This window comes from Aphelocoma coerulescens, chromosome 25 (assembly GCF_041296385.1).
Source record: "Aphelocoma coerulescens isolate FSJ_1873_10779 chromosome 25, UR_Acoe_1.0, whole genome shotgun sequence".
Classification (NCBI taxonomy): Eukaryota; Metazoa; Chordata; class Aves; order Passeriformes; family Corvidae; genus Aphelocoma; species Aphelocoma coerulescens.
Window position 1 is genome coordinate 1020352 of NC_091038.1, and position 26333 is coordinate 1046684.

At 54.9% G+C, this 26333-nt stretch overlaps 2 protein-coding genes across 2 annotated transcripts in view; one reads left to right on the forward strand and one right to left on the reverse strand.

The window, feature by feature from the left end:
* LOC138098459 (putative PIP5K1A and PSMD4-like protein) overlaps positions 1–20592 on the reverse strand; it is a 30581-nt gene extending 9989 nt beyond the window's left edge. Inside the window, exons 1-15 of the mRNA XM_068995027.1 lie at positions 20521–20592; positions 16283–16317; positions 15640–15729; positions 14706–14836; positions 13737–13854; positions 12720–12872; positions 11815–12114; positions 9636–9838; positions 7697–7780; positions 6416–6464; positions 5741–5825; positions 5169–5306; positions 4471–4603; positions 3956–4027; positions 3676–3739 (exon numbers count right to left, since the gene is read on the reverse strand). Coding sequence (XP_068851128.1) covers positions 3676–3739; positions 3956–4027; positions 4471–4603; positions 5169–5306; positions 5741–5825; positions 6416–6464; positions 7697–7780; positions 9636–9838; positions 11815–12114; positions 12720–12872; positions 13737–13854; positions 14706–14836; positions 15640–15729; positions 16283–16317; positions 20521–20590 — 1725 coding nt within the window. The 5' untranslated portion in view covers positions 20591–20592. The remainder of the gene's footprint in view (positions 1–3675; positions 3740–3955; positions 4028–4470; positions 4604–5168; positions 5307–5740; positions 5826–6415; positions 6465–7696; positions 7781–9635; positions 9839–11814; positions 12115–12719; positions 12873–13736; positions 13855–14705; positions 14837–15639; positions 15730–16282; positions 16318–20520) is intronic.
* Positions 20593–21023: 431 nt separating this feature from the next.
* Positions 21024–24622, forward strand: VPS72 (vacuolar protein sorting 72 homolog). The gene is made up of 6 exons (XM_068995230.1): positions 21024–21163; positions 22064–22216; positions 22321–22432; positions 22790–22969; positions 23194–23335; positions 23939–24622. The coding sequence occupies exons 1-6, from the start codon at positions 21047–21049 to the stop codon at positions 24306–24308; spliced, it is 1074 nt and encodes a 357-aa protein (XP_068851331.1). The 5' UTR covers positions 21024–21046; the 3' UTR covers positions 24309–24622.
* Positions 24623–26333: the final 1711 nt, after the last annotated feature.

The following is a 26333-nucleotide window of genomic DNA, read 5'->3' on the forward strand; positions in this document are numbered from 1 at the left end:
CCTGTCCCCATGCCCCCCCCACCCTAGGGGGGTTCTCCGTCCCCATGTCCTCCCAGAGCCACCCCAGAAATGTCCCCATGGCCCTTTGCCCCCCAGAGCCACCCCAGGGGTGTCCCCGTGTCCCCTCCCGCCCCAAGGGGTGTCCTCGTCCCCTTCTTCCACCACCAGGGCCACCCCAGGAGTGTCCCCGTGGCCCCTGAGCTGTCCCCCCGTCCACCCCCCTGTCCCCAAAGCCACCCTGAGCTGTCCCCGTCCATTCCCGTCTCCCCCTGTCCGTCCTCCTGTCCATCCCTCCATCCATCCCTGTCCCCAAAGGCACCCTGAGCTGTCCCCCTGTCCATCCCCCTGTCCCACCCCCATCCATCCCCCTGTTTCCCTTGTCCGTCCTCCTGTCCATTCCCCCGTCCCCAAAGCCACCCTGAGCTGTCCCCCTGACCACCCCCGTCCATGCTCCTGTCCATCCCCCTGTCCCCACGTTCATCCCTCTGTCCATCCCCCTGTCCCCCCGTCCATCCCTCTATCCATCCCCCATCCATCTCCCCGTCCATCCCCTGTCCATCCCCCCGTCCATCCCTCTTTCCATCTTCCCCGTCCATCCCGTCCCTCCGCTGTCCATCCCCCCATCCATCCCCCCGTCCATCCCCCCGTCCATCCTGTCCATCTCCCCGTCCATCCCTCTGTCCCTCCCCTGTCCATCTCCCCATCCATCCCCGTCCCCCCGTCCATCCCTCTGTCCATCTCCCCCGTCCATCCCTCTGTCCATCCCCCCGTCCATCCCTCTGTCCATCCCTCTGTCCATCCCCCCGTCCATCCCCCCCACACAGAGGCACAGCCGGGGGGGTTCAGCAGCACCCGGAGGTTCTTGGTGGCCCCGCCCGGGGACCTCCGGGGGGATGGAGGGGACGGAGGGGACGGAGGGGATGGAGGGGATGGAGGGGATGGAGGCCTGGGGGGCTGGGAAAGGCAGGAAAAATCCAGGAGCAAATCCAGGAGCAAATCCAGTCCCAGTCCAGTCCCAGTCCGGGAACACCCCGTGGGCTCCATCGGCGTGGCCCGAGGGGACGGCGGCGACAGCGGCTCCCGACCGGGCAGGAAACTCCAGGAATTCCATCCCAAATCCAGGAATTCCATCCCCACTCCAGGAGAAATCCATTCCCAGTCCAGAGAAAATCCATTCCCAGTCCAGGGAAAATCCATCGGCGATCCGGCAGCATCGGATCCTCCCGGGGACGGCGGCTCCGTCAGGGCACAACGGGGACTTTAATTCCAGGGAAGTCCGCTCCCAGGCCAGCAAAATTCCATGAATTCCAGCCCCAGGCCAGGAAAATTCCACCCCCATTCCAGGGAAAGTCCATCCACGATCCGCAGCCGCTCCGGAGGCACCGGATTCTCCCAGGTTGAGGTGACAGAAACTCCCAGCCGGGCACGAAAATTCCATGAACTCCATTCCCAATTCCAAGGAAAGTCCATCCGTCCCCGGAGAAGCCAAATCCTCTCTTCTATCTCCTGGAAAATCCTCCCCGGAATTCCCAAACCCTCCCCCCATTCCGGCCCCTTTGGAACAGGCAGATCCCAAAAAAAACCAACCAACCCCAGCCCAGAACATCCCAGCCTGGCCCAGCCTCCGGAGGAGGAGAATTCCCAGGAAAAAGGGGAAGCATCCCGAAATATTTAAATACTTCATAAATATTCGATCCTGGGGGGGGGGGGGGGGGGGAAGAAATCGGGAAAATCGGGTCGGTTTTCCCCCTCCTGGTCCGATAAAAAATGGGAATAAACAGGGATGGGGAAGGGAATGTCTAATATAGACAGTTATTCCAAGGGAAAAGGGGAAAAGCCACGGGAAAAGGGGAAAATCCAACGGAATCTTCCCCAGATTTCCTCTGGGAATCTTGGAAAATCCAGGTGGGAACTGCTGAGAGCCCTTGAAATCCAACCAGCTCCGGATTCCCGGGATAAGGCCATTCCAGGGGGGGGTTTTGAGGGAAAAATCCGGGATTTTAGGGGTGGGGGGGAAGAAAACAGCTTTTCCTTAAAAAAATATGGAGAAGGGGAAAGTGGGAAGAGCCTTGGGAATCTCCCGGAAAAAATTCCCTTCCTGCTCTACATTCCACGATTTCTTCGGCATAGAAAGCTCGAAATTCCGGGTTTTTTTATAAAAAAGTGGGAGTTTTCCAAGCGGGAATCTTGGGAAAAGTTGGTTTTTTTCCATAAAAAAAAAACCAGGGATGGAGTGAAAAGTCAGCTCCAGTCCGAGAGGCTGCTCCGGGATTTTGGGATTTGGGATGGATCCAGGTGGAAAATCCTCATTCCAGCTTTTTTCCCCATCCCAAAATCTGCTCCAAACGCAGCTGGAGTTTTGTGGGAGGCGGGGATTTTGTGGGAATCTCAGAGCCAAGCTCTAAAAAATGGGATTTGGGGCTCGGAAAACTGGGATTTGATCCGGGATTTTTGAGGGAAATCCTTAAAAAAACAGGGCTGCAAATCCCAGGAAGGGCTCGGCTTCTGAAGATCCCAAAAAATCCCCAAAAAATCCCCAAAATTCTTCCCTGATTGTGGGAAAAGCTTCCCAAAAATCCTGCTGGGAAAAGGGAGGAGGAGCCAGGAGCTTTTCCATGATTTCTGCTCCTCTTTTTCCCTGTTTTCCGTGGGATTTTTCCTTGGAAAAGCCGGAATAAATCCCGATTTATCAATAAAAAATAATAATTAATAATTAATAATCCCAAGAATTCCTGCAGGACTAAAAACTGGGATCGGATCCAAAGGAACTTCCAAAAAAATCGGGATAAAAATACCAAATAAAAACCCCAAACCAATTCCCGGTGCGGCTCCGATTCCCGCTGGGAATTTTCCAGGAATTCACCCCCCTTTTATCCCAAAATTCAGGAATTCCTGGGACGTTTCAGCTCCCTCTTCCCAAGGGTTTCATCCCTTAGCTGGAGCAGCTCCTCTTCCTCAGTTTTCCAAGGAAAGCGGCGGCTCCGAGAATTCCAGGGGGAATCCCGACGTTTTTCCCGGGTGCCATTCCCGGTTTTCCAAGGGGATTCCCGGTCTTCCAGCTCCCAGGATTGGTGGCAAAGTGGGAATTCGAGGGATTTTTGGGATTCCATCCGGGAGCCGTCGGCACCGCTTCACTGGGAAGAGAGAAACAGGGAATGAGGGGAAAGTTGGGAATTGCCCTATGGAATATTCGGGGCCTTTCCCGAAAATTTCCCCCCCTGGGAGAGGAGGGGGAGCCCAGGATTATCCCAAATCCCACTGGGATTGAAGATGGAAAACCTGGGAATGCTCGGGATGGGATGTGGGATATTCCAGGCTCATTCGAGGCCTTGGGAATGAGGAGTTTTCCCCCTTTTCAGCCAGTTCCAGGGATTTGGGGGCAGTTGAATCCATTGGGATTGAAACTGGAGAGTCTGGGAATGCTCAGGATGGGATGTGGGATATTCCAGACCCTTGGGAATGAGGGATTTTCCTCCTTTTCCTCCAGTTCCAGGGATTTGGGGCTCCCCAGGACCCTGGAATTTTCCCGGCTGAGCTTTGGGAAGGAGGGAGGAGCCGATCCCACTCCACTCCCCCATCCCGGGATCCGCGTTCCCAGCAAAGCCCGGGATCCAAACCCCCCCAGTCCCTCCCAAATCCCTCGGAATTCCCGGTTTTTCCTTGGAAAACACTCACAAAGCTGATCTCGGTCTCCTGCAGCTCCTCCAGCTCCAGGGGCAGGGAAGGGCCGGGGGATCCGCTGCAAACACAACGGGAAAAGCGGGAATTTGGGGAATTCTTGGGAATCAATCCAAGAAATCCCAGCCGCAAATCCCGATCTCCTGCTGTTCCCAGGCCGGAATTCCCAGGAAATCCCAAAAACTCCGAATGCTTGGGAAGGAACCGACCCCAAAAGCAGCCAAATCCCGGGATTTCCCGGAGAACATTCCATGAAAAAGGCTGGATCCTCCCTCACCTGGGCAGGGAAGCTCCGGGAGCTGCTCCGGGCCTGGAGCCCTCGGCCGTGTGAACCTCGACCCCCACGGACCTGCGGGAATCTGGGATCAGCCGGAAAATCGGGAATGCCGGGAGCGGCCCCGGGGGGGGATCCCAACCACAGGGAGGATTCCCGGTTTTCCAGAGGGTTCATTCCGCTTAAATCCCCTCCTGGAGCTTGGGAAGGAGCAGGGAATTCCAGGAGTCCATCAGGACATCTCCCAACTCTTTTCCAAGTTTCCAGAGGTTTCCAGAGGTTTTATCCCAACCAAACCTTCCTGGAGCACGTCTGGGAGGGGTGGGGAGAATTCCCAACGTTTCCAATCCCACCCAGAAGTTTCCAGGTTTTCCAGAGGAGTCCATCCCAGTTTAACCTTCTCCTGCAGTTTATGATCCCCAAACCCTCGGGAACGACCCCAAAACCCTCGGGATTGATCCCAGGCCCCTGTTCCCGCCCCATCCCGCCGGGATGGCTCCCGGAATTCCCAGCTTTACCTGCTGGGGGGGGATCCGGCGCCGGCGCTGCCGAGGGAGGGGCTGGACAGGGACAGGGACGTGGCCACGGAGTCACTGCCGGGATCGGCCCCGGAGCCGGGGAGCGGCCGCGGGAGCAGGTCCGGCCGGGAACCTGGGAACGGGAATGAGGTCTGGGAATGGGAACTTGGGAATGGGATTGGGAATGGGAATGGGGCCTGGGAACCTGGGAATGGGAACCTGGGAATGGGAACGGGAATGGGAACCTGGGAATGGGAACCTGGGAATGGGGTCTGGGGACCTGGGAATGGGATCGGGGTCAGGAATGGGGCCCGGGAACCTGGGAACGGGATTGGGAATGGGGTCTGGGATCAGGAATGGGGTCTGGGAACCTGGGAACAGGATCAGGAATGGGAATGGGGTCTGGGAACCTGGGAACGGGATTGGGGTCAGGAATGGGGCCCAGGAACCTGGGAACGGGACTGGGATCAGGAATGGGGTCAGGACCAAACCAGGGATTTGGGATCAGGGCTGGGAACACCCCAGGGGCAGCCCAGGGATTCGGGATCAGGGCTGGAGCCCCCTGGAAATAACCCAGGAACCTCTGGAAGTTCAGGATCAGGATCATTCCCACACCAGGAGCAGCTTGGGGATGAAAATGGGGATTTTTGGGGGATAAAATTGGGGAATTTTTGGGATAAAAATTCCCTGGAACCCACCTTGCTCCACGTCCGCCTCGGTGGTCAGCTGGGCTTTGGCGTCCCCGGATCCCAGGATTTGGGATGGGATCCCCCCCTGGCAGCTCCTCCTGGGAACGGCGGGGCCGCTCCGGCTCTTCTTGGAAGGGGAGGGTTTCACTGGGAAAAGGGGAGAATTCCATGAGAAATGGGATTTTCTGGGATTTTCCAGGGGTCTTAGGGAGGAAAGAGGGGGAGAAGGAGGGAAAGGGGGGAAAATCCTTAAAAAAAGCCTTTTCCAGGAAAAAAAACCCACTTTTCCAGCTTTTCCAGGGCGTTTTTAGGGAAAGAGGAGGAAAAGAGGGCTGGGAAAAAGCAGGGAAAGGGTGGAAGAGGGGAAAAAACCAAAACCCATAAAAAACCCCCCACTTTTCCAGCTTTTTTTTTTTTAATGGAAAAATCAAAAAAACGAGCCGAAAAAAGCAGGGGAAAAGCTGGGAAAAAGGGGGAAAAAAAAAATCAGGAGCGGGGCCGAGACCTGGGAATTCCTCGGGGTGCGCTGGAGGGAATTTGGGATAAAAGGAGGGGAATTTGGGAACTGCAGAGGCACTCACGTGGGATTCTGCGGAACACCGTGTGGCACATGAAGCGCTGGAAGCGCTCGGCGTAGAAGCTGGGCCGGTGCACGGACACCGTGTCCTGGCAGGGGGAAAAAAACGGGATTCAGCCCCAAAATCCCGGGAATTCCGGCCGGGGAGGAGGGAAACGAGAGGGGTTTGAGGAGGAATCCCAGGGAATTTGGGTGGAAAGTCCGGGAATTCAGGGAAAAATCGATGGGAAAAGTGTTTTTTGAGAGGAATCTCAGGAATCTGGGTAGAAATCCTGGGAATTCAGGGGAAAATCAATGGGAAAAGTGTTTTTTTGGGAGGAATCCCAGGAATTTGGGTAGAAATCCCAGGAATTCAGGGGAAAATCGATGGGAATGGCAGTTCTGGGAGGGATCTTGGATAGAAATCCTGGGAATTCAGGGGAAAATTGATGGGAATGGCAGTTCTGGGAGGGATCTTGGATAGAAATCCCAGGAATTCAGGGGAAAACCTTAAAAATGGAGGGTTTTCCACAAAAATGGGCAATCTTTCCTTAAAAAAGAGGATTTTCCCTAAAAAAAGTCCCTTTTCCCCTTTAAAAAATCCCTTTTTCCTTTAAAGAAATCCAGTTCTTTTCCACAGGAATCCCATTTTTCCATGAAAATTCCCATTTTTCCATGAAAATTCCCATTTCCCACTCACCCCATCATGCACCAGGGCCTTCCAGGAGTGCTCCAGCTTCTTCACGAACCTGCAGGGAGGGAGTGGAGCAGGAATTCCCAGGGAATTCCCAGGAAATTCCCACACAATTCCCAGGCTTTGGATTTTTCCCCTTATCCCGTTTTTCCCAGATTTTTTCCCCCAATTAGAGACTTCCAATTGTGTTCAATTCCCAACGTTTTCTGGGAATGGGAAAGAAATCCGGGAAAATCCAAGGGGTTGAGCCCCAAAATGCCAGAAAATCATGGAATTAATGGAAGTGTTCAGGAAATGAAGGAATTAAGGAAACGAGAGAAATGAAATCAGGACGTAATTAACGAAGTCATTAAAAGAACTCATTAAATAATTAAAGGAAAATTAGATCCATTAAAGGATGAAATAAATAAAATAAAATAAAATAAATAAAAAATATTACATCAAGTAAATAGATAAAATAAATAAAATGATGAAATAAATAAAAGAAATAAATAAAAGGATGAAATAAATAAAATAAATGACACAAACAAATTAATAAGAATTAAATTCATGAAAGGAATTAAATAAATAAAAGAATGAAATAAAAGAATCAAATAAATAAGTAAATAAAAGAATGAAATAAACAAAATAAAGAATGAAATAAATGAAAGAAGGAAATAAATGAAATTAATGAAATGAAAGAATGAAATAATGGGAAATAATGATGAATAACAATGATACTGATGCAATAATAATAAAATAAATAAATTGATTAAGTAAATCATTATATAAAGAAAGATTTAATTAAATAAATGAACTAATGAAATAAAATAATTGGATAAATAAACAAATCAAATGAATCAAATAAATACAATGAAAGAAATGAAATTAAAAAATAAGCAAGTAAATGAAAGAGTTAAAAAATAAACCAGCAATTAATAAAAGAAATCAGCAAACAAGTAAGTCCATAAATAAAAGAATTGGATAAATAGGATAATGAAATAAATAAAATAATGAATTTAATTAAATGAATAAAATAATTAATCAAAATCATTAATCAAAATCATTAATGAAATAAAATAATTCAATCAAATAACTTTTAAAATAAACAATGAAAGGAATATAAAAATTATCAATAAAATAAGAAGAAGGAAAGGTTTCTTAGGTGGATTTTTGGGAGTTAATCCCAAATAAAAAAAACCCCGGGAGAAGCCGATGGTGGAAATTCCTGATGCAGGGGGGGGATCCAAAGGCTCAGGAAATGAGGGATCCGTGAAGGAATTGATTAATTAATAAGCAATTAATGACCTGTAGGACTGCAGGACGTCGATGATGCCGATGTAGAGCAGCAGCCGCTCCCCTCGGGAATTCCTGGCGGGAATTCCGCCCATCCTGGGAAAAGGCACAGCGGGGTCAGGGATGGGGTCAGGGAATGGGGTCGGGGAATGGGGTCGGGGAATGGGGTCGGGGAAAGCATCCACAGGATCCCATCCAGGGCAGGGAGCAGCTCCCAGCGTCCCGGGGGGCTCCGGGGAATCCATGGAACAGCCTGGCCAGGGCCCAGCATTTACCCCTAAAACCCCACCTGACCCAGCCCAGGGAATCCTGGAAAGGTTTGGGATGGAAAGGAACCTTAAAAAAAAAATCAGGATGAAGACCAGGACCCTTCCCAGTGCCAGCAAAGCCTTTCCAGCTTCCCAGGAATCCCAGTGAACCCCAGGATCTCACTGGGCATCGGTCTCGATGGATTCCACGGCTGTGGAGTTCCCAAACCCAGAAATCCCCAACCCCAGCGACTCCCAGTGATTCCCATTAAGCCCCAGGATCTCACTGGTCACCGGCCTTGATGTATTCCACAGCTGTGGAGCTCCCAAATCCCGATCCCAGCCCCAGAAATCCCCAACCCCAGTGACTCCCAGAGACTCCCAGTGATCCCAGCCAGCCCCAGGATCTCACTGGTCGTCGGTCTCGATGGTGCCGCCCCTGCGGGCCTCCCCCTGGATGGATTCCATGGCTGTGCAGTTCCCAAATCCCGATCCCAGTCCCAGAAATCCCCAACCCCAGTGACTCCCAGTGATCCCAGTGACCCCCAGGATCTCACTGGTCGTCGGTCTCGATGGTGCCGCCCCTGCGGGCCTCCCCCTGGATGGATTCCATGGCTGTGCAGTTCCCAAACCCAGAAATCCCCAACCCCAGTGACTCCCAGTGATCCCAGTGACTCCCAGTGACTCCCAGTGACCCCCAGGATCTCACTGGTCGTCGGTCTCGATGGTGCCGCCCCTGCGGGCCTCCCCCGGATGGATTCCATGGCTGTAGAGTTCCCAAATCCCGATCCCAATCCCAGAAATCCCCAACCCCAGTGACTCCCCAGTGACTCCCAGTGACTCCCAGTGACTCCCAGTGACCCCCAGTGATCCCCAGGATCTCACTGGTCGTCGGTCTCGATGGTGCCGCCCCTGCGGGCCTCCCCCGGATGGATTCCATGGCTGTGGAGTTCCCAAATCCCGATCCCAATCCCAGAAATCCCCAACCCCAGTGACTCCCAGTGACTCCCAGTGACTCCCAGTGATCCCAGTGACCCCCAGGATCTCACTGGTCGTCGGTCTCGATGGTGCCGCCCCTGCGGGCCTCCCCCTGGATGGATTCCATGGCTGTGGAGTTCCCAAATCCTGATCCCAGCCCCAGAAATCCCCAACCCCAGTGACTCCCCAGTGACTCCCAGTGACTCCCAGTGATCCCCAGGATCTCACTGGTCGTTGGTCTCGATGGTGCCGCCCCTGCGGGCCTCCCCCTGGATGGATTCCATGGCTGTGCAGTTCCCAAATCCTGATCCCAATCCCAGAAATCCCCAACCCCAGTGACTCCCCAGTGACTCCCAGTGACTCCCAGTGACTCCCAGTGATCCCCAGGATCTCACTGGTCGTCGGTCTCGATGGTGCCGCCCCTGCGGGCCTCCCCCTGGATGGATTCCATGGCTGTGCAGTTCCCAAGTCCTAATCCCAATCCCAGAAATCCCCAACCCCAGTGACTCCCCAGTGACTCCCAGTGACTCCCAGTGATCCCCAGGATCTCACTGGTCGTTGGTCTCGATGGTGCCGCCCCTGCGGGCCTCCCCCTGGATGGATTCCATGGCTGTGGAGTTCCCAAACCCAGAAATCCCCAACCCCAGTGACTCCCCAGTGACTCCCAGTGACTCCCAGTGACTCCCAGTGACCCCCAATGATCCCAGTGACCCCCAGGATCTCACTGGTCGTCGGTCTCGATGGTGCCGCCCCTGCGGGCCTCCCCCTGGATGGATTCCATGGCTGTGGAGTACAGGGCTCTCTGCGCCGCCGGCCGCCCCCGCCCGTCCCAGCCGCCGTTGCCGGCCGCGCGCTCCCGCTGCGCCTGGTCCAGGTTGTGGATGGCCACCAGCAGGCTGTAATCCATGATCTTGAAGCTCTGGAGCACCTGGGACGGGCACAAAGGTGGGGGATTTGGGAACGGGGAGGGCGGGTTTCCACAGGGGAGTTGGGTTTGCCAAGGGGGAGTGCTGGAAACGCTCAGGAAATGGGATGTGCCTCCTGCTTTTGGCACGGAACGCCCCGAAATTCCCAGGTTTTCCAACTCCACGGCTCCCAAGGGTGCGTTTTTCCACAATAATCCCCCCAAAAGGCCTGGGGAAACTCACCACACAAACCCTCTGCAGCGTCTTCCACGGAACATTACACGGTTTTAAATCCAAGGAGAGGATTTTTACCAATTCTGACCCAATCTAAGCTGGATTCAGCCCAGAATTCCCTGGATTTTGCTCTGCTCCAGAGTTCGGAGGATCCTTCCTCCACCTCTGGGGGCTTACTCCTAAACATACTGAAAAAATCTGGGATCCAGCTCCTGTTCTCACCCAAAACACCTCAAAATTCCCAAGTTTTGCAACTGAACCGCTCCCAAGGGTCAAACACCCACCATTTTTGCACAAAAAAACCCCAAAAATCAGGAAAAAGGGCAGAACCTTCACTATTCTTCCCACAAAAAAACAGGAAAAAGGGCAGAGCACCTACAAATTTTCCACAAAAAAATCCAGAGAAAGGGCAGAACATGCACCATTTTCTCACAAAAAAACCCTTTAAAAAATCAAGAAAAAGGGCAGAACACCCCCACTTTGTCCATAAAAAAAAACAATCAGGAAAAAGAGTGTAACACCCTCACTTTTTCCACAAAAAACACAAAAAAAACAGGAAGAAGAGTGGAACACCCCCACTTTTCCCACAAAAAAACCATGAAAAAAATCAGGAAAGAGAGTGGAACACCCCCACTTTTTCCACAAAAAAACACAAAAAAAACCAGGAAAAAGGGCAAAACACCAACAATTTTTCCCACAAAAAACACGAAAAAAATCAGGAAAGAGAGTGGAACACCCCCACTTTCCCACAAAAAAAAACCCCAAAAATCAGGAAGAAGAGTGGAACACCCCCACTTTTCCCACAAAAAAAACATGAAAAAAATCAGGAAAGAGAGTGGAACACCCCCACTTTTTCCACAAAAAAACCTCCAAAAATCAGGAAAAAGGGCAAAACATCAACAATTTTTCCCACAAAAAACATGAAAAAAATCAGGAAAGAGAGTGGAACACCCCCACTTTCCCACAAAAAAACCACCAAAAATCAGGAAAAAGAGTGGAACACCCCCACTTTTCCACAAAAAAAAACCCTAAAAAAAATCAGGAAAAAAAGTGGAACACCCCCACTTTTTCCACAAAAAACCCACAAAAAATCAGGAAAAAGAGTGGAACGCCCCCACTTTTTCCACAAAAAAACCTGAAAAAATCAGGAAAAAAAGTGGAATGCCCCCACTTTTTCCACATAAAAACTCCAAAAATCAGGAGAAAGGGCAAAACACCAACAATTTTTCCACAAAAAACACGAAAAAAATCAGGAAAAAGAGTGGAACACCCCCACTTTTTCCACAAAAAAATCAGGAAGAAGAATGGAACACCCCCACTTTTCCCACAAAAAACCTGAAAAAAATCAGGAAAAAGAGTGGAACACCCCCACTTTTTCCACAAAAAACACAAAAAAATCAGGAAAAAGAGTGGAACACCCCCACTTTTTCCACATAAAAACTCCAAAAATCAGGAAAAAGGGCAAAACATCAACAATTTTTCCCACAAAAAAACATGAAAAAAATCAGGAAAAAGAGTGGAACACCCCCACTTTTTCCAGAAAAAAATCAGGAAGAAGAGTGGAACACCCCCACTTTTCCCACAAAAAACCTGAAAAAAATCAGGAAAAAGAGTGGAACACCCCCACTTTTCCCACAAAAAACCTGAAAAAAATCAGGAAAAAGAGTGGAACACCCCCACTTTTTCCACAAAAAACACAAAAAAATCAGGAAAAAGAGTGGAACACCCCCACTTTTCCCACAAAAAACCCCGGAGAAAAACTCACCAAACAATCCCTCTGCAGCGTCTTACAGAGAGCGTTGTACATATCCGAGTCCAGGAAAAGGCCGTCGGGAATATCCTGCATGAAATCCAAGTCCTTGAAGGTGGGGAAAACCTTTTCCCGCTCTTTTTGGGACGCCCGGCGTTTGTAGGTGGAGCCCTTGAGGTCGTACTTGAGGTGCATCCGCACGGAGCGGGGCAGGAGGTTGTTCATCACCACGATCCGGATGTTCTTGCCCCCGGCCTGGACGCAGTACAGCCCGTAAAATTTGGGAAGCAGGGTCCGGGGGTTTTGGTTCAGGTTCTGCAGCGGGGGGAAAACGTGGGAATAGGGTTAGGATTGCTGTGGGTTTGGGGGTTTTCTATGGGTTTTTGAGGGTTTTTTAATGGGGTTTTGGGGTGGGGATGGGTGAAGATCAGGGATGAAACATGGGAACGATGTCAAAATCCCACTGGGTTTTGGGATTTTGGGGTTAGGAAGGGGTCAAAATCCGGGATAAAACGCAGGAATAGCATCAAAATCCCGCTGGTTGCTTTGGACTGGGGGGGGTTTTATGTGGAAATGGGTCAAAATCAGGGATAAAACACGGGAATACCACGAAAATCCATCCAATTGTTTGGGATTGGGAATGTAGCAAACTCGGGGGAAAGGGCACAGGGAAGGGATTCCAGGATTCCATGAGGTAGCTCAGATTGGATTTCAGGGATAAATCCTTCTCTTGGCCCAGGTTATTCCCTGGATTCCCCGTCCCTGGAGGGCCCAGTTGGATCCCCCTGGCACAGGGGGAGCTGCCCCGGCCACGATCCCGATGACTCCACAGATTTTCGGGGATTCGCACGGGGCTTTTTCATCCTTCCCCCATTCCGGGCGCTTCCCAAGGTTGGGAATTCCCGGAATCCCGGGCTCACCATGTAATACCCGGGCAGGAGCTTCTGCAGGAACTCGGCCTCCTTGTGCTGCACGGTTTTGATGATGAACTCGTCGTCGCTGGAGACGTAGAACAGGGAACCGCTGGCGCCGGAGTTGGAGAGCTCGATCAGGGGGTCGTTGCACAGGGAATACTGAGGGGGAAAAGTGGGAAGAGCAGCTGGAATTACATCGGGAATGTCGGCTCGCATTAAGAATTAGCGGGGAAAATGGCGGGAGCGGGGAAGGGCAGCGGGACTTTGTGGGGTGGAACCGTGAGGAGAAATATTCATGGGAAAGGTGAGAAACGGGAAGGAAAAGGGGGAAAAGCCATCCCGAAATGTGGGAAAGGGAGGGAAGAGGGAAGAAAGAAAGGAAATGGGGAAAAAATGGGAAAAAACAGGAGAAAAGGGGGGGGGAGAGGGGGGGAAAAAGGGGGAGAAAAAAAGGGGGGAGGAAGGGAGGAAGGGAGGAAGGGAGGAAGGGAGGAAGGGAGGAAGGGAGGAAGGGAGGAAGGGAAGGGAGAGGAAGAAGGGAAGGGAGAGGAAGAAGGGAAGGGAGAGGAAGAAGGGAAGGGAGAGGAAGAAGGGAAGGGAGAGGAAGAAGGGAAGGGAGAGGAAGAAGGGAAGGGAGAGGAAGAAGGGAAGGGAGAGGAAGAAGGGAAGGGAGAGGAAGAAGGGAAGGGAGAGGAAGAAGGGAAGGGAGAGGAAGAAGGGAAGGGAGAGGAAGAAGGGAAGGGAGAGGAAGAAGGGAAGGGAGAGGAAGAAGGGAAGGGAGAGGAAGAAGGGAAGGGAGAGGAAGAAGGGAAGGGAGAGGAAGAAGGGAAGGGAGAGGAAGAAGGGAGGGAAGGGAAGAAGGGAGGGAAGGGAAGAAGGGAGGGAAGGGAAGAAGGGAAAAATGGGAAAAGGGACGGGCGAAGGGCAAAGGGAAGGAACGCCGGGGAAGGAACGCCGGGGAAGGAACGCCGGGGAAGGAACGCCACGGAAGGAATGCCGGGGAAGGCTGGCGCTCCCACTCACCAGGTAATCGTCCGGGCGGATCCCGAAGAGCTCCCGGAAGTAGCGGAAGGCCACGGGCGCGTAGGTCTTGAAGCGGAAATCGTTGTAGTGGTGGGCGGGGGTCAGGTTGCTGCCCTCGCTGCGGGACACAGAGCAGTGGGATTGGGGCTTTCCAGAGGGAATGCGGCCCCAAAGCGCCCCTGGGTGGGTGATTCCAGCCCCAGGGAGAGGAGGGGAAGGGGAGAGGTTGGGGGGGTCAGGTTGTTGCCCTCGCTGTGGGACACAGAGGAGTGGGATTGGGGCTTTCCAGAGGGATCCAACCTGGACCAGCCCCATGGGGAGGAGGGAAGGGGGGTAAAGGGAAGGGGAGGGGATGGGGAGGAAAGGGGGAAAGGGAAGGGGGGGCAAAGGGAAGGGGGGGCAAAGGGAAAAAAGGTGGGAAGAAAGGGGGGAAAAAGGCAAAAAAGGGGAAAAAAAGGGGGGAAAAAAGGCAAAAAAGGGGGGAAAAAAAGGCAAAAAAGGGGGGAAAAAGGGGGGGAAAAGGCAAAAAGGGGGGAAAAAAGGGGGGGGAAAAAAGGGGGGGGAAAAAGGGGGGGAAAAAAGGGGGGGAAAAAAGGGGGGGAAAAAAGGGGGGGAAAAAAGGGGGGGAAAAAAGGGGGGGAAAAAAGGGGGGGAAAAAAGGGGGGGAAAAAAGGGGGGGAAAAAAGGGGGGGAAAAAAGGGGGGGAAAAAAGGGGGGGAAAAAAGGGGGGGAAAAAAGGGGGGGAAAAAAGGGGGGGAAAAAAGGGGGGGAAAAAAGGGGGGGAAAAAAGGGGGGGAAAAAAGGGGGGGAAAAAAGGGGGGGAAAAAAGGCAAAAAAAGGGAAAAAAGGGGGGGAAAAGGCAAAAAAAATGGGATAAAAGGGGGGAAAAAAGGCAAAAAAGGGGATAAAAAGGGGGGGAAAAAAGGCAAAAAAAGGGGAAAAAAGGTGGGAAAAAAGGGAATGGCAAACCTCGGGAAGAAGATGCTCTCCACCACGTAGAAGTCCTGCATGAGCACGTCCCGCTCGGGCTTGGTGCTCAGGCTGCCCACGGTGTGCGTGATTCCCAGCTGGATCGCGCCCTTCAGCGCCGAGGAGGTCGTCTGGAACGGCAGGAACGGGAATCACACCCGGAAACGGGAGTGGGAATGGGAGCTACAGCAAGAAACGGGAGTGGGAAGGGCTGGGAATGGGAATTACAGCGGGAAATGGGAGTGGGAAGGGCTGGGAATGGGAATTACAGCGGGAAATGGGAGTGGGAAGGGCTGGGAACGGGAATTACAGCGGGAAATGGGAGTGGGAAGGGCTGGAGCTCAGTGGGAATGGGAGTGATTCAAAGGGAACGGGAGGAGTTCAATGGGAATGGGAATTCGATGGGATTTCAATGGGAATGGAAGGGATTCAATGGGAATTCAGTGGGAATGGGAATGGGAATTCAACGGGAATTCAATGGGAATTCCACAGGAAAGCAGGAATGGGAATGGATGGAGTTCAGTGGGAATGGCAGGAATTCAGTGGGAATGGGAATGCAGCAAAAATGGAAATGGGAATTCAATGGGAATGGGAGAAATTCAGTGGGAATGGGAATTCAATGGGAATTCGATGGGAATTCAAGGGAAGAGCCCCCAAAAAAACCCACATTTACAAATTCCCAAGTAATTCCCTCTTTGCCCAGCAAACTCCAGCCATTCCATGGGATTCACGGGAATTTCCGTGCCCTTGGGAAGTGCTCAAGAAACCTGGGAAGTCGGGGCTTAAAAATCCTCTTCCCAAAGGCTCTGGAAAAGCAGCCGAAAAGCCCCAAAAGATTCCCTTTTCCCTTCATTTCCATGGAATCCCCTCCCCTTCCCACAGCGATCCCAGGCAGAATTCCTTGGGGAAAAGGGGTGGAAAAGCGGGAATTTACCTTTTTGTAGGTGGTTTCCCCCGTGGAATCCACTCCTCTGTGGCCTTTCCGGATGGTTTGGGATCCAGGCTGGCCAGAACCTCCCGGCATCTTGGGAAAAGGGAAAACGGGAAGAGCAAAAAAAATGGGGAAATTCAATTTTTCTGAGGATTTTTCCCACCCAAAAGCACCGGGAAAAGTTTGGGGTTTTCTTCCCGAAATCCACAGAAAGCTGGGCTGGGCTTTTCCCCACAGTAATTCCAAGGTTTTGGGAGGAATTTTGGGAAGGCTGCAAATCCCAATCCGGTGGTTCCCAGCCCAGGAATCCATGGATTCATCCAGGAGTTGTTAAATGGAGTTTTCCAGGATAAATTTGGGGTTTGGAGCAGGAATATTCCATTGGGAAGGGCGAATTCCCGGAATTCCCACAGGGGAAGCTGCTCAGAGTCGAGGCTTGGAAAAGGAGCAGGAAAAGCTGGAATTTGGGATTTTCCCAGCCAGGGAATGACTCAGGTTTGGAAAAGGAGCAGAAAACCCTGGAAAAGGAGCTGGAAAAGGAGCAGAAAAAGCTGGAATTCAGGATTTTCCCAGTCAAGGAACAACTACAGCTCGGAAAAGGAGCAGGAAAAGCTGGAATTGGGGATTTTTCCAGCCTGGAACTCACCTCAGGAGTCAGGGATTTTTTGAAGGTGTTGGATCCTGTCAAGAAAAAGGAAAATCCACACTCAGAGAGCATCAATCCCAAAAAAAATAATTTCAAAAAGATCCTGGAAAAGCTCTGCCGCAGCCCTTTCCCAGCCCAGGAGGGTTCCAGGAATTCCAAGCCCCAGGAATCCCCCAAAAACCCGGATCTAAGGGATCCAGAGGCAGCTCCAGCCCTACCCCCGCTGGATTTTCCATCCCTAAATTCCATGGATTTAATTCGAGCTCCCTCCCCAGAGCATCCCAAATATCCCAAATTTCCACTGCCTGAACACCTTAAGAACGGGAATATCCCAAAAATTCACAAATATCCCACAAATCCCAGAGCATCCAGCAGCGCTTCCTGGGATTTTTGGTGGCAATTCCAACCCCTGGAAGCCCTGGGAAAACTGGGAAAGGCTCCAGGAGCATCTCCTGGAGGTGTAACAGGGATTATTTGGGAACTAATCCCGGTCTGGACCCGAAATTCCTGGATCTTACAGCCAGATTTTCCACCCAAACACTCCCAGAATTTAGAATTCCAGCCCCTCCCTGCTCCCAGCAGCTCCAGGAACCCAAATCCGCCCATTTTTCCATGGAAATGGATTTAAAACTCCATTTTTATGGCAGTCGGGGAATACAAATACCCCCAAAAATGCCCCAAAAATCCCTTTTCCAGCCTCAATTCCCAGAAAAAAAAGGGGGTCCCCAGCCCCTTTTCCAGCTGGGATGGCTCCGATGGAGCAGGAAAATCGGGATCAGCTTTGTGGGAATAGCAACAATTCTTTCCCAAAAAAAGGGGAGGATTTGGGTCAGGTCGGTTCCCGGGAGCGCTGGGAATCCGCAGGGATTCAGGGAATGTTTAATTACTGCTGGAAAAAAGGGCAAGAATTCAGCCTAATGCCTTGGGACGGAGCCCAAATCCCAGGAAAAGCAGCTCAGGGAGCAGAACACCGGGATTATCCCCAAAAAAAAGGATTCTTAGGGATGGCAGAGGGAGAATTCCAACCCCGAGTGGACAAAGGCCAAGGGAGAAGGGGGAGGGAGGAGCAGATTCCACTTCCCGAAGGGAATTCCAGGGAAAATTCAGGAAATGGGGTTTGGGGGCGGTTGAAGAATCCCCAAACCCCCGCGGTTTTCCCTGGTTCCCAGAGAATTTTCCATGGATTTCCTTCCGGTTTTGCTTTTTCCACCTGAATTTTTCAACTCCAGGCCAAAGTAGAAAAATCCGAAGGAATTTTGGGGTCTTTTCGTGGGAAGGGATTTTTCCCGTGGGAAAAGCACCCCTGACTGGGAAAACCCACAGCGATTCCCAGGGAAAAAAAAAGGGAATTGTATCCCAAATCCGGGTTTGGAGTCACTTGACAGAACTATTTTGAGCCTCTCAGATGCTGCTGGATAAATTGGGATCAGGGATTGTCCCGATTTCCAGGAATTTGGGAAAACATTCCTGGCTGTTCCCACCTCTTTTTAAGGCTCAAAATTCGGGATTTTGCTCCCAGCTCCTGGGTTTTTTCGAGGGATTTTGGGAGGAATTCCCTCAGCCTTGGCATTCCCAACTCAAACCCCGGAGTTTTGGGCATGAGGGAAGCAGGAAAATGAGGAAAACCCCTATGGAAAACAGGGAAAGGCTCCAAACCCGCCCAAATTCCCTGGATTTAGGGTGGGAAACCTTGGGAAAACAACACAGGGTGTCCCAAAAAATCCCCAGGGAAGGGCTTGGAGTGATTCCAGGATTATCCAGGAGCAAAACAAACCCTTAAATCCAAATAAAACCTTTTTTAACCCAAAAATAAACCAGGATTCCCAACTTTTCCAGCACCTATTCCAGGATCACCCTCATTATTCCAGGAAAATCCTGGGAAATAATGGGAATTATTCCAGCAGGAAAGGAAAAGGGGTTTTATTTGTGGAGTTGGGAGATTTTCTCTCAAATCCCATCCGCTTCTTCCTCGGGAGAAGCTCCAAATCCCAAATGGGAAAAACAGGAAAAATCCCAGAAAAACAGGGAAAAAAAACCCAGAAAACCAGGGGAAAATCCCAGAAAAAGGGGAAAGAGTCCCAGAAAAAGGGGAAAGTTGAATTTATCCCAAGCCCCCACACTGCTCTCCAGGGGTTCGTGGCTCCAAATTCCCAAAACACCCCATGGATAAAGAGGCAGAAAATCAGGGATCAGGCCCTAAATCCTTCCAGGGGAGCAGGGAACACCCCCACTCCTTCCCATATGGAGTTTTCGTGGATCTGAGAGAGTCACAGCCTAAATTTAAGGTGGAAAAGGCGATCTGGAGCTTGTAGGAAACGCAGGGTAAGGGGTTGGACTCCCCCAGGCTTCTGCCAAGTCCAGGAAAAACCGGGAAAAGGCAAAATCCCAGGTTTAAAGGCCAAAAATTCCCTGTTTTATCCCTAAACAAAGCCTCCGGGCCCGCGAATTCCCGGTTTCCAGAGCGCCGGCTGCACTTCCAGCCCTTTCCCTGGCTGCCATTGCCGCTTATCCAAACAAACCCCGTGCTCTCGTCGGTGTTCCCGCAGGATTCCCGGGCTCGGGAAGGGATTCGGGGGATTTCGGGATCCCGCTTTGGGAGCCGGGAGCCGCTCCCACCCCCTGAGTCACCGGACGGGAACGGGAATCGAATTTCCCTGGCACCAAAAAACTTCTCCCTCCCCGCCCCGATCCCACTTTTTTTTTTGGGAGGGGGGGGGGAGGAATTTCGAGCCCTCCCAAATCCCCCCCTGTGCATTCCCAGGTTTTCCACAGGGAAAGGGCAGCTTGGAATTCGATTTTTTTCCACGGAAAAGTCAGGTCCAGACCCCCCCAGGAAATTCCAAAAAAAAACCACCCCAAAAAATCCCCCTCAGCCCCACAGTTCTGCACCCCCAGATCCCCCCAAAAAACTCCTCATAAGCCCCACAGTCCTACACCCCCCCAAAAAGCCCCAAAGACCTCCCAAAAAAGCCCTCTCAGTCCCAGAGCTCTACACCCCCCAAAAAACCCCAAAGACCCCCTAAAAACCCCTCAGCCCAGAGAACCCTCAGGCCCTCAGAGCGCCCTCAGCCCCACACCCCAAAGACCCCCTAAAAACCCCTCAGCCCCAGTCCTACACCCTCCAAAATCCCCTCACCCCAGAGGCCTCTGAGACCCTCAGATCCCCCTCCCGCCTCCAGACCCCTCATAACCCCCCCAAAATCCCCCCATTCCCCTCAGCCCCTCCCGCCTCCAGACCCCTCATAACCCCCCCAAAATCCCCCCATTCCCCTCAGCTCCTCACGCCCCCAGACCCCTCATAACCCCCCCAAAATCCCCCCATTCCCCTCAGCTCCTCACGCCCCCAGACCCCTCATAACCCCCCCAAAATCCCCCCATTCCCCTCAGCCCCTCCCGCCCCCAGACCCCTCATAACGCCCCAAAATCCCCCCATTCCCCTCAGCTCCTCACGCCCTCAGAGCCCCCTAAAAACCCCCAAATCCCCCCATTGCCCCCGTCCCCTCACAACCCCCCCAAAATCCCCCATTCCCCTCAGCCCCTCCCGCCCCCAGACCCCTCATAACCCCCCCAAAAATCCCCCCATTCCCCTCAGCTCCTCACGCCCTCAGAGCCCCCTCAGAGCCCCAAAATCCCCCCATTCCCCCCATCCCCTCAAACCCCCAAAATCCCCCCATTCCCCCCCGCCCTCAAAGCCCCCTCACACCCCCCGAAATCCCCCCATTCCCCCCATCCCCTCAGACCCCCCAAAATCCCCCCATTCCCCCCGTCCCCTCCCTCCCTCAGAGCCCCCTCAGACCCCCCCAAATCCCCCCATTCCCTCCCGCCCTCAGAGCCCCCTCAAACCCCCCAAATCCCCCCATTGCCCCCATCCCCTCACAACCCCCCCAAAATCCCCCATTCCCCTCAGCTCCTCCTGCCCTCAGAGCCCACTCACACCCCCCCAAATCCCTCAAACCCCCCAAATCCCCCCATCCCCTCCTGCCCTCAGAGCCCCCTCACACCCCCCCAAATCCCCCCGTCCCCTCAAACCCCCCAAATCCCCCCATCCCCTCAAACCCCCCAAATTCCCCCCATCCCCTCCCGCCCTCAGAACCCCCTCACCCTCACGCCCCCCCCCCCAGCCCCTCACGCCCCCAGCCACCCCCCACCCCTTCCCTCCCCACCCCGCCAGCCGCGCCCCCCGAGGAGCCCCCTCCGAGCCCCCCAGGGCCATGCCGGGCCCCGTTCCCGGCCGGTACCGCCGAGGCCGCCGCTGCTGCCGCTGCTGCCGCCGGACTCGGGCCCCGCCGCCGCCGCCGCCGCCGCCATCTTGGAGCGTGCGCTGCGCCCCCCGCCCCCTCAGCCCGCCCCCGCCCCGCCGGCCGCGCCCACGGGAGGCCACGGACGGGGACACGCCCACTCCTTAAATTCGCATTAAATTCGCCTCACATTCCCGATCATGACGTCACCGAGACACGCCCTAACGTGCCACACCCCACCCCGTGACGTCACGCTGCTACGACCCCCCGCGTTTATGCCTCTATCGTATGACGTCACAGAGCCGTACCTCCCCCCCCCCAAATGCGTCACACCCCACCCCGTGACATCACAGAGCACGCACACAACCCCCGGACAGCCCATGACGTCACAGCGTCGCCCGATGACGTCACCCCGCACGTCGTTTCCCCCCCCCCGCGCGGTGCCGCCCTCACTCCCCATCGATCGCTCTGCGCTCGCTCTCTCCCCGCTGGGCGGTCCCGGCAGGCGGCTCAGCCGAGCGCCGAGATGAGCCTGGCCGAGGGCCGCGCCCCGCGGAGAACGGCCGGGAATCGCCTCTCGGGGCTGCTCCAGGCCGAGGAGGAGGACGAGTTCTACCAGACCACCTACGGCGGCTTCAACGAGGCGAGCGGCACCGGGAGGGACCGGCGGGAAAGGGGGGAAAACCCGGCGGGAACGGGCCCGGCGCGCGCCCGGCGCTCTGAGGGGGAGGAACGGGGAGTGGCGGGAAACGTGAGGGGAGTGGGGGGGGTGGGGGAGGTTGCGGGTCCCAGGCGGGGATGTCCAGGGACGTGGGGATAGCCGAGGATGAGAAATCTCGGGAGCATCAGTGGGATCCCCTGAGGTGATCCATCCTGTGTCCTGTGGGAATCCGGGACAACGGGTACCGGCGCATCTCCGGGGGATCCATCCCGTGTCCTGTGGGAATCCGGGACAACGGGTACCGGCGCATCTCCGGGGGATCCATCCCGTGTCCTGTGGGAATCCGGGATAACGGGTACCGGCGCATCTCCGGGGGATCCATCCCCGTGTCCTGTGGGAATCCGGGATAACGGGTGCTGGGGGCATCTCCGGGGGATCCATCCCATGTCCGGGGGATCCATCCCGTGTCCTGTGGGAATGCAGGATAACGGGTACCGGGGCATCTCCGGGGATCCATCCCCGGATCCCGCAGGAGTCTGGGCACGACGAGTCCCGTGAAGATCCCTCGGGGTGGCTCCGGAGTTACCGATGCCGTGTTCCCGATCTCCGCAGTGTCCCGCAGGAATCGGGGGATGACGGGGGGTTCTGGAGGAGCCGATCTCATATTCCCGATATCCCACAGGAATCCGGGGATGACGGGGGGTTCTGGAGGAGCCTGTCTCATATTCCCGATATCCCACAGGAATCCGGGGATGACGGGGGGTTCTGGAGGAGCTGATCTCATATTCCCAATATCCCACAGGAGTCTGGGGGTGATGAGCACCACGGGGAGAGCTCGGGGGGTTCTGGAGGGGCCTGTCTCATATTCCCGATATCCCACAGGAGTCCGGGGATGACGAGTACCGCGGGGAGCACTCGGACAGCGATGACGAGGTGGACTCGGACTTCGACATCGACGAGGGGGACGAGCCGGGCTCGGAGCAGGACGAGGCCGAGCCCCGCCGCCGCCGCCGCGTCCTCACCAAGGCCTACCGGGTACCCAGCCATCCCCGGGGATTCTCCCGGGAAAACCGGCGCCAAATCCACGGGTTTGGGGTTTTTTTTTTTTTTATCCTCACGTTTCCGTTCCGGTCCTTCAGGAGCCGCTCAAGAGCCTCCGGGCCAAGAAGGCCGAGGGGCCGCGGGGAGGATCCCAGAAAAGTCGGGAGGTGAAATCCGTGCCCTTGGAGCTGCAGGAGGATGTGGGAGACAGTGAGTGTGGGGTGGGGTGGGAGGAGTCCGGGGAAATTGGGCTGGGAGCGGGGTTTTGGTGATCCCGGCTGGAAATGGGGTCCTTTGGGAGAGCTCCTGCTTCAGAAATGGGGTCCTGGCGATCTCCCGGTGCTCTGGGCTGGGAGTGGGATCCCGTGGGAGCACTCCCGGGATTCCAGCTGATCCGAGTGTCCCCGCAGGCCGGAAGCGCGTGCGGCAGTCCCGGCAGGCGAGCCCTGGGAGGGGGATCCTTCGGGAGAACTCCTGCTTCTCCAGGAGCTGGGAACGGGGTCCCGGGGGTCTCTGGGTGATCCGGGCTGGGAACAGATCCCGTGGCTGATCCCGGTGTCCCCGCAGGCCGGAAGCACATGCGGCAGTCCACGACGGAGCACACCCGGCAAACGTTCCTGCGGCTCCAGGAGCGCCAGGTGCAATCCAAGAGGAAAAAGGGAGGCCCCAACTACGAGCGGCCCCTGACCCAGGAGGAGCTGCTGGAGGAGGCCAAGATCACCGAGGAGATCAACCTGAGATCCCTGGGTGAGTGGGAGCGGCGTCGGGAGTGGGATCAGCATAGCGGGAATGGGGCTGGGGCGCTGAGAAGGGCACGGGGAGTGGGATTGGGGTCGGGAATGGGGCTGGGAATGGGACAGGGCTGCCAGGAGCAGCACAGGGATCCCAGGAGCAGCCCTGGCACCCCATAACGTCGCCGTCCGGGGCTGAGCCGTTCCCGATGCCATTCCCGACCCCGTTCCCAATCCCAGAGAACTACGAGCGGCTGGAAGCGGACAAGAAGAAGCAGGTGCAGAAGAAGAGGAAGATCGTGGGCCCCGTGATCCGTTACTGGTCCCTGACCATGCCCCTCCTGCCCGAGCCCGGCCGCGACGATCCCGTGGATGTCGAGGGGTGAGTGGTGCCACAATCCCAAATCCCAACCTGGATCCTGCCCTGGAGCTGCTCCAGAGGGGCTGGGCAGCGCCTCGGAGCTCCCAAATCCCAAATTCCTGTTTTGGGGGGTGGATTTGGGCACTGAATCCCAACCTGGAGCCTCCCTTGGCTCTGTCTGAGCTTTGGGGGGGAAAAGCAGCTCGGAGACCCCAAATCCCATGGGAAAAGCAGGGCTGGGGCACCACCTTGGAACCCCCAAACCCTATTGGAGAAGCAGTTTTTGGGCACCCAAATCCCATGGGAAAAGCATGTTTGGGACCCCAAATCCTGCAGGAAAAGCAGGTTCTGGGCACCACCTTGGAGCCCCAAATCCCATGGGAAAACCAGGATCTGGGCACCACTTTGGAGCCCCCAAATCCCAAAATCCTGTGTCAGCAGCAGGTTCTGGAGTCCCCAGACCCCCAATCCTGTCGGGAAAGCCGTTTTCAGCCATCCCCTCGGATGCCCCAAACCCTGCAGGAAAAGCAGGTCCTGGGCACCACCTCGGCACCCCCCAAATCCCGCGGGGGGAAAAGCAGCTTTTGGGCCCCAAACCCCGACCCATCCCCGTGCCCGTCGCAGGCTGGACCCCGACTCCCGGCCCGCTCCCGCCCCGTTCTCCCCCGGGAAGTGCTCGCGCACCTTCATCTCCTTCAGCGACGACGCCACCTTCGAGCGCTGCTTCCCCAAGTGCCGGCCGCCGCGGCTGCCGGTGCGGGAGCTGTGCCCCGTCACCCACAAGCCGGCCCTGTACCGCGACCCCATCACCGACATCCCCTACTCCAACGCCCGCGCCTTCCGCATCATCCGCGAGGCCTACAGGAAGTACATCACCGCCCACGGGCTGCCCAGCGCCGCCGCCGCCGCCGCCATGGCAGCGGGCACCGAGGGCCCCGCGGCGCGCCCCGGCCGACAGAAAATCGTCATCAAGCAGAGCGTTCCCAGCGCCTGAGGCACGCGGCGTGCGGGGTAGCGGGATGTTGGGGTGTTGGGGTGTCGGGGTGTTGGGATATCGGGGTGTCGGGATATGGGAGCGTCCAGTCCCGGAGCCCACCCAGGCTGGCGGAAAATTGTCACCAAACAGAGCGTTCCCAGCGCCTGAGACACGGCATTTGGGATTTGGGATAGTGGGGTAGCGGGGTGTTGGGATATCGGGGTGTCGGGATATGGGAGCGTCCAGTCCCGGAGCCCACCCAGGCTGGCGGAAAATTGTCACCAAACAGAGCGTTCCCAGCGCCTGAGACACAGCGTGCGGGGTAGCGGGGTAGCGGGATGTTGGGATATTGGGGTGTTGGGGTGTTGGGATATCGGGGTGTTGGGATATTGGGGTGTTGGGGTGTTGGGATATCGGGGTGTTGGGATATTGGGATATTGGGGTGTCAGGATGTGGGAGCGTCCAGACCCGGAGCCCACCCAGGCTGGTGGAAAATTGTCACCAAACAGAGCGTTCCCAGTGCCTGAGACACAGCGTGCGGGGTAGCGGGGTAGCGGGGTGTTGGGATATCGGGGTGTTGGGATATTGGGATATCGGGGTGTTGGGATATCGGGGTGTTGGGATATTGGGATATCGGGGTGTTGGGATATCGGGGTGTTGGGATATGGGAGCCTCCGGACCCGGAGCCCACCCAGGCTGGCGGAAAATCGTCACCAAACAGAGCGTTCCCAGCGCCTGACATGTGGCATTCGGGATAGTGGGGTAGCGGGATGTTGGGATGTTGGGGTGTTGGGGTGTTGGGATATCGGGGTGTTGGGATATTGGGATATTGGGGTGTCGGGATGTGGGAGCGTCCAGTCCCGGAGCCCACCCAGGCTGGTGGAAAATCGTCATCAAACAGAGCGTTCCCAGTGCCTGACACTCGGGATTTGGGATAGCGGAGTGTCAGGATATTGGGGTGTTGGAATATCGGGGTGTTGGGATATGGGAGCCTCCGGACCCGGAGCCCACCCAGGCTGGCAGAAAATCGTCACCAAACAGAGCGTTCCCAGCGCCTGAGACACGGCATTTGGGATTTGGGATAGTGGGGTAGCGGGGTGTTGGGATATCGGGGTGTTGGGATATGGGAGCGTCCAGACCCGGAGCCCACCCAGGCCGGCGGAAAATCGTCATCAAACAGAGCGTTCCCAGCGCCTGACACTCGAGATTCAGGATAGCAGGATATTGGGATTTGGGATATCAGGATCTCAGGGTGTTGGGATATTGGGATATCAGGGTATCAGGATATCGGGGTGTCGGGATATCGGGGTGTTGGGATATGGGAGCGTCCGGACCCAGAGCCCACCCAGGCTGGCGGAAAATCATCACCAAACAGAGCGTTCCCAGTGCCTGAAACCCGGGATTTGGGATAGCAGGATATTGGGATATTGGGATATCGGGATATTGGGATTGACGGCAGCGATGGTTTTATTGGGGGGCTCCACCCAGGACACCAAAAAATCGTCATGAAAGAAAAGTGTTCCCAGTGCCTGAAATCCCAGGATTTTGGGATACTGGGATGCCAGGATACTGGGATGTGCAATTTGGGGGGTTGGGGTATTGGGATATCGGGATTGACAGCAACGATGGTTTTGTTGAGGAAGCTCCACCCAGGGTGACACAAAATCATCGTGAAGCAAAATGTTCTCAGTACTTGAAAGCCTGGGATTTTGGGATATTGGGACTCTGGGATATTGGGATTCTGGGGTATTGGGATTTTAGGATTTGGGGTATCGGGATTGACAGCAGTGATGGTTTTGTTGAGGGGCCCCTGCCCAGGACACTGAAAAATCGACGTCAAACAAAGTGTTCCCAGTGCCTGAAATCCTGGGATTTTGGGATATTGGGATTTGGGGGTGCTGGGGTGTGGGGATTTAGGGATGTAGGGATATGGGATCACCCGGAGTGATGATGGGGTTTTTTGGGGTCGGTGTTCGCCAGGGGTGTGGGAGGAGGGAATGAAGTGGAGGTGGGGCTTGGTTTGTGTGGGGTGGTGAGAGGTCC

Coding starts and splice junctions, on each gene's coding strand:
- VPS72 (XM_068995230.1), top strand. CDS start 21,047: ATGAGCCTGGCCGAGGGCCGCGCCCCGCGGAGAACGGCCGGGAATCGC. Junction 22,433..22,789: donor GCAGGAGGATGTGGGAGACA/GTGAGTGTGGGG, acceptor GTGTCCCCGCAG/GCCGGAAGCACATGCGGCAG. Junction 22,970..23,193: donor GATCAACCTGAGATCCCTGG/GTGAGTGGGAGC, acceptor TCCCAATCCCAG/AGAACTACGAGCGGCTGGAA.